This window comes from Barbus barbus, assembly GCF_936440315.1.
Source record: "Barbus barbus genome assembly, chromosome: 20".
NCBI lineage: Eukaryota > Metazoa > Chordata > Actinopteri > Cypriniformes > Cyprinidae > Barbus > Barbus barbus.
The window spans coordinates 16,635,554-16,642,043 of record NC_136748.1 but is presented as its reverse complement, the minus strand read 5'-3'; the positions used below and the strand labels follow the sequence as shown (position 1 = coordinate 16,642,043).

Below are 6,490 nucleotides of genomic sequence, written 5' to 3'. Positions count from 1 at the left end.
AGGTGCGAGACAGGTAAAACAGGTACGGGACTGTGTGAAGGTGTGTCCGTGTCGATGTACTAATCTTCCCGATTTTATGAAACAGGCACCTATAATAGGCTAAACTGAGCGCGCTGATCTTTTTCTACAGGTGAGTTTTGATCTGTTTATAAAGCTTTAATGTTTCTGATCTCAGAGTAAGTGATTGATTGGTGATCGAGATTCATGAAGCACGGTTCTGTTTTCCTGCGACGTCACGCGTTGTTGTTGTAGTGCAGGTCATTCTTACAAACATCCTATTCAGTCGTTATCATGTTAGCCAAACTTTTGAGCTGTTTATAACCATGGCCGTTAATAGATTTATGAGGGTCGATTAATATAGGCCTAATTCCATTAGTTTAAGTCAAATATATTAAAACACGTTTTAATGTCTCTAGATTATTTTTTTTTGTTTTCATTTTACAGTTAATACACATTATTAGTAAACATGCATCGTGGAATATTTGCAATTTTTAAGTAATTTTCACCGTATCTCAAATCATGTATTAATAATCAATTTAATAATATTCTGTGATGGAAATTATATTTTAAATATGTTTGGAATAAAATGGTAAACTACATTTTCATGCTTTATTTAGCCTGTTTTTTTTTCTTCCCATAATGTTGCAAAAATCTTGATTAGAAATTATGCTTAATACATGCACATTTATGTTTACTGCAAAATGTTAATTATTTTACCAAAATAAGAGGGATCATACAAAATGCATGCTATTGTTTATTTAGTACTGACCTGAATAAGATTTCACATAAAAGATGTTTACATATAGTCCACAAGAGAAAATAATAGTTGAATTTATAAAAATTACCCTGTTCAAAAGTTTACATGCACTTGATTGTTACCTGAATGATCCACAGCTGTGATTTTTTTTGTTTTGTTTAGTGATAGTTGCCTAAATATCATATTTTTTCATTTAGTACTGCCCTTCAGAAGCTACAGAAGATACTTACATGTTTTCCAGAAGACGAATTAAGTTAAATTTACCTTGATCTTCAAATTCAAAAGGTTTTCACGCCCCGGCTCTTAGTGCATGGTTTTTCCGTCATCAGTGGTGAAGGCATAGTAAAAAAGTTTCTAATACATCTTTAACCCTCTGATGCATTGCGGTCAATACAATGGACAGATATTTGGAAGCTATTTTGAACCATTTAAGATGCAGCATCATGTCCCAGTCACCAACTGGCGAACCCCTAAAGTGTTGTCTACGATTCCATTTAATTTTTGTCTTTATCTTTTTTTGAGATATTGCATAATATATTCAAAAAGGCGGTGGGAAAAGGGGATGCACCATGTACCTTGAGAATAAGTGTTAAATACTTTTATTCTCAAAAAAAAAAATGCAAAAAATATTTTTCAGTTAAATAGGATGTCAGAAATAGATTCATACAGATTTTAACAATATTTTTCTTGTAAAAAATTTTCTGTGACAGAAAATATATCTGTCCACTATGTGGACGTCATGAACCAAAGGGTATAATTCTGCTTATGGGCCTATATGTAGGTTCTGCCTTATTTTGTATGTTTTATTACAATTATGATATAATTTACACTTTTTATTGAACAGAAATATTAAATAGTCTTCAGATTTGATCATTTATTTCAATGCTTACAGTCTATATTTATTTACTAGGTCATATAAAACTGCAGGCATATATACTGTATGAGTGCAGATATATGTGTGCATGATTGTGTTCGAGTGTGTGGTGGGAGGGTGTGTGTGCTTGTTTGTATTTGTGCTCACCTGTGTATGAATAGCCCACCAGTAATCGTAACTCCCTCAAAATACTGTATAATATAATGACAAACAAACATGTAAAAAATATTACTTTGTGATTTAATAATTCATGCATCAGAGGTTAAATAACCTTCATAAAACAAAAAGGTAAAGGGTAAAATCTGTTCTTTTTTAATAAAATATAAATTCCTGGATTATAAAAGTTTTCAAAGTTGATGAAAGATCCAGTGTCTGATGCATTATTTGTTGCATTGCACTCTGATCTCTTTTCCATTGGGCTTTTTAGTATTGTTTATTCTATCTATGAAATTGAGGTGCACACAGTAAGCTTGTCCTTTCTTTCAGAGGACATCAGGATGAAGAACGAGGGAGAGGCGACTGAAAGGCCTGACAACACGGCATTCACGCAGCAACGGCTCCCGGCATGGCAGCCCATACTCTCCGCTGGCATCGTCATTCCTGGCTTTCTAATCATTGGTTTAGCTTTCATAGGCATCGGAATTGGCCTCTTTCTGACCTCACAGACCATCCAAGTGCTGGAGGTAAGCGTTTACGGCGGGACAACAACAGCAAAAGACTTCTCTGGGTGTATCACATTGCATTTTAAGTAGAGTTTGTTCATCCTTTGGTTAAGTTGCATATCTAATAGTTTAAACAAATGTATTGAGGTCAGTTATTGCTTGTTTGTTGAAGGATTGACAACACTATTTACACATTCAAGTCTGTTTTAGAGTTAATGAACCCCTGACTCCACATTACCACCTAGTATTTGAGTTAGTTTGGAGGTGTTGACATACCGTGGTGTTTTGTGCAAGGTGAGAGACATTAATTAAACATTAATGCTCTCTTTTCTCACCATGTCACAGATGGATTACACGGGCATTGAGAAGGATTCACCCTGTTTCCGCTGTACGATGCAAAGTCTCCAAAACTGCACCTGTGAAGTCAAATTCTCCCTTAGCGCATTGTTTACGGTAAAGTCTTTGAGTTTTACTCTTTGAAGCCTGATATTTCTCCCTCAATGTTAGAAAGTGACTAATAACGTCTGTGGTGCTTACAGGGCCCTGTCTTCTTTTATTATGGCCTGTCTAATTACTACCAGAACTTCAGAAAATATGGTGTGTCAAAAGACGATTATCAGCTCACTGGCGATACGCAATATTTCAAGGTTTGGGTTTGGCATGAACAATCTTTTAAATGTTGTTTTAACTTTTGGATCTTTCATTTTATGTATTGAATCCCACTTTCCTTGTTTTTATTTTCATCTGACTTTTCAGAGTCCACAAGGTGTTTGTTCTCCATTTTCGCATGACTCCAAAAATAACCCCATTGTCCCTTGTGGAGCTATAGCGAATAGCTTGTTCAATGGTATCATTTCTGATTTGTAGATTAACTTTACATATGTATGTATTAAGCTCTGAAATGGACTACTAATAATTTATTTGTGTCTTGTGCAGACACATTTGAGCTCTACCAAATAATCAATGGAACGATGAAGAAGGTTCCATTAGATGGTAAAGGAATCTCCTGGTGGACTGATTACAACATAAAGTACAGGAACCCTTCGTCTGTGAATGGCTCCTTTGCAAGCGCATTTGATGGTAATTTGCCTTAAAGTTGTAATGTAAATGTAGCTATAGGATTTGAGACTTGGAATAGACTTAAATTTTTTATGAATGCTGATTAACAGGTACAGTGAAGCCCATAAACTGGCCTAATGCAGCATATGAGCTGGACCTCACAGACCCAAACAACAACGGTTTCCTGAACCAGGACTTTCTAGTGTGGATGAGGAGAGCTGCACTTCCTCAGTTCAGGAAGCTGTACCGGCGAATCACAGAGGGGGATTATGCCACGGGGCTCCCTGCTGGAAACTACTCTCTGACAGTCCATTACAGTATCCTTCTCATGAAAGTCAAAGCTCACTTAAGACGGGGATTAATAATAGGATTTTCATGTTTTATTCATCTTACCAAGTTCTGAAGTTTGTAGGACTTAAAGCCTCATCATGCTTTCAATTAGGAAGTCTTCAGATGTTTTAGTCTCAAGACTGCATATGCTGTCAGTCCTGTTTCGTAGATGTCTTTCTTTTGACCATGTTTGCCTGTGATCCAGGCTAACAGGTCTTACAGGTTGGGTGTGGCTTTTAGCTGGTACAGAGCAGAGTGCAGAAGCAACAAACAGAGGGTTTTGAATATGTAAATTGATGAAAGGGCGTGACAGTCAAAAGAGCAGATGAAATTTGTCTTAAAGGTGCACTTTTGTATTTTTTTTCCCCCTTTTACACAAGTTAAAAGGAACTTAAATGTAAACTACCCTGAAAAAGTTTAGGGTTTGTAAGATTCTTTAAAAAGTTTTTAAGAGTAGTTTCTTATGCTTACCAAGTTCAAAAGAACAGTTTTTTTTAAAGATTTTTTTGTAACATTTTTACAACCACTTTTGATCAATTTAATTCATACTTGCTGAGACAAGTATTACCACATGACTGCTGAAATCTTCCTTTATATTTTTAACCCCCCTGTTATTGCCATTTTTGAACGTGGAATAAATTATTAATGGCTATTAATGAATAGAGGATTTCTACTATGGTATTAGTGGCTGAAAACACTGAAAAATGTTGTCCAAAATGACTGCCTGCGCAACTTAACAACCCATTTAGTGCACCTTTAAGGCAAAGTTTTCAGAAGCACTTGTTTTTTCAGAAAAAAAACACTTTTTTTATACATATGCAGCATGTTTGTTCCTTAACCACATAATTTCCAGACTACCCAGTACTGAGTTTTGATGGACGTAAGAAGGTGGTCTTCAGCAACGTGTCTTGGATGGGAGGGAAGAACGACTTCTTGGGCATTGCTTATTTAGTAGTTGGCTCCTTGTGTGTGGTCATGTCAGTGGTTATGCTAATAGTTTATGCCAAATTCAAATTCTCAGATGGTGATGCATGATAATGCAAGGCCGCTGTGCTTATAAAGACCGCCTTGTACATGCATCTTAAAAACAAGAAAGAAAAGAAATAAGGGGTTCATTAAGATGGAGCCAAATTATGTTTTCAGACAAAAACATCATGGTCTAAATCAATCATTTTGCATTCACATGCTAGAAAGTTTTAACTTCAGGTTATTTATTTATTTTAAACCAGGAATTATTTGTTTACTAAAAGAACAAGGCTATGACAGGATATGCTTTAGGCTTAAGGGAAAAAAACTATAGGCTAATATTCTAAGAGTTTGTTCAAATGTCTTAGAATCTGAAGATCAAAATGATTATTGGAGGTCATCATTCAGGGAATGTTACAGGTTTCTTTTATTCTATTTTGACTGTCTCAGGTATAAAATATAAATTAGCAGTTACTTTTAGTTTCTGGACAATACAGATAAAACAAAGCGAATAATGGTTTTTAAATTTGCTTAAAACTTAGATTTCTTGACTAATCAGGAAATGTTTAACAGATATATGGGCAGAGACCGTCTCAGGTGCCATATCTACCTATCAGATGCATAGCTTGGTTAAAGCTTTGTGTACAGTATGTTTAGTTTAATATATTGAGAATTAAAATGTATTGTTGCTTGCATATTTTCTGTAATAAACTAAAAATGCTGTTTTATAATATTAAAGCAGTGTTTTTGTTTCAAGCATGACATATTTTATTTCCAAGCAAGGGGAATGGTGTGCTTTTACAGTGCCTAATTGTACTGGACAACTTAAATGAAAGTGAAGGGCGAATCTTGACTTTGTTTGCACGCATCGGTGATATTGATCCCTGTTAGTGAAGCAGATCTTATTTGGGAGCAGTATTCTGTGCAGAGTTTAGCTCTAATTCTGCACTCTGTTTCAGTGTCTTTTGAAGTAAAATGTTTGAAGAGTGAGGACAGAACTATATTCAGATTAAATCTGCTCATAAATATTGCTTTGTTTATATTTTAAAATTTAAAACTTTTGACAGTTTGGACTGGACCTGATTTTTTTAATGTAACTTAAAATAATAATAATAAAAAAAGGCTATTGTCTGCACATGGGTTTGGCAAGTAAAGATGACGTTATCAAGATTTGTGATAAATTCAAAAGAAGTATTAGTGAATTACTGAAACCCATCATCTTTGTATACATCATATAACATTAGGCTGCTTCGGAAAGAACTTACAATGTAACTATCCCTAAAAAAGTTTGGGGCTGGTAATCGGTTAATGAATTAGTCTTATGCTCACCATTGCTGTATTTACTTGATCAAAAATAAATACAGTAAAAATTGTATTATTGTAAAACATTACATTTTAAGGCTTCTGAAAATTCAAGATGGTTCTCACTGCAGAACACAAGATCCAGGTGGCGTGGTTGGATCTAGGTCCCAATTTTCCCACTTTACATGTACCTAAACCTACCCGTCTCCACCCCCTGATCCTTAAACCCACCCATCCCCACCCCTAAACCTACCATCTTACCCCCTAGATGTGGATCCAACCTCGCCCCCGGATCTTTGTCCTGCAGTGAGGGGCTACTGGAAAATTCCAAGTAGGTCTCGCTGCAGTCCACAAGATCCAGGGGGTGTGTTTGGATCCACATCTAGGGGGTGGAGATTGGTAGGTTTAGGGATCAAGGGGTGGAGATTGGTAGGTTTAGGGGTGGGGATGGGTGGGTTTAGGGATCAGGGGGTGGAGATGGGTAGGTTTAGGGGTGGAGATGGGGTGGGTTTAGGGATCAGGGGGTGGAGATGGGTAGGT

General features: G+C 36.1%; 1 protein-coding gene across 3 annotated transcripts; it reads left to right on the top strand.

Annotated features, from left to right (window-relative positions):
- LOC306886131 (cell cycle control protein 50B-like) lies at positions 1–5,409 on the top strand. Of its 3 annotated transcripts, XM_079443020.1 has the most exons (9): positions 12–130; positions 955–1,042; positions 2,118–2,314; positions 2,639–2,746; positions 2,833–2,940; positions 3,050–3,140; positions 3,230–3,373; positions 3,463–3,669; positions 4,536–5,406. In XM_079443020.1, exons 3-9 carry the CDS (start codon positions 2,129–2,131, stop codon positions 4,715–4,717), a joined length of 1,026 nt encoding a protein of 341 aa, XP_079299146.1. In that variant the 5' UTR covers positions 12–130; positions 955–1,042; positions 2,118–2,128; the 3' UTR covers positions 4,718–5,406. The 3 variants fall into 3 exon arrangements, with proteins under 3 accessions (XP_079299145.1, XP_079299146.1, XP_079299147.1); XM_079443019.1 differs by lacking the exon at positions 955–1,042 and having other exon boundaries at positions 1–130; positions 4,536–5,409; XM_079443021.1 differs by lacking the exon at positions 955–1,042 and having other exon boundaries at positions 2,128–2,314.
- Positions 5,410–6,490: the final 1,081 nt, after the last annotated feature.

What these genes read in the sequence shown, in the direction of transcription:
- LOC306886131 (XM_079443019.1), top strand. Translation starts at nt 2,129, where the DNA reads ATGAAGAACGAGGGAGAGGCGACTGAAAGGCCTGACAACACGGCATTC. An exon ending in CCCTTAGCGCATTGTTTACG is followed by an intron (nt 2,747 to 2,832) that starts GTAAAGTCTTTG and finishes TGGTGCTTACAG; the next exon opens with GGCCCTGTCTTCTTTTATTA. An exon ending in CTTTGCAAGCGCATTTGATG is followed by an intron (nt 3,374 to 3,462) that starts GTAATTTGCCTT and finishes GCTGATTAACAG; the next exon opens with GTACAGTGAAGCCCATAAAC.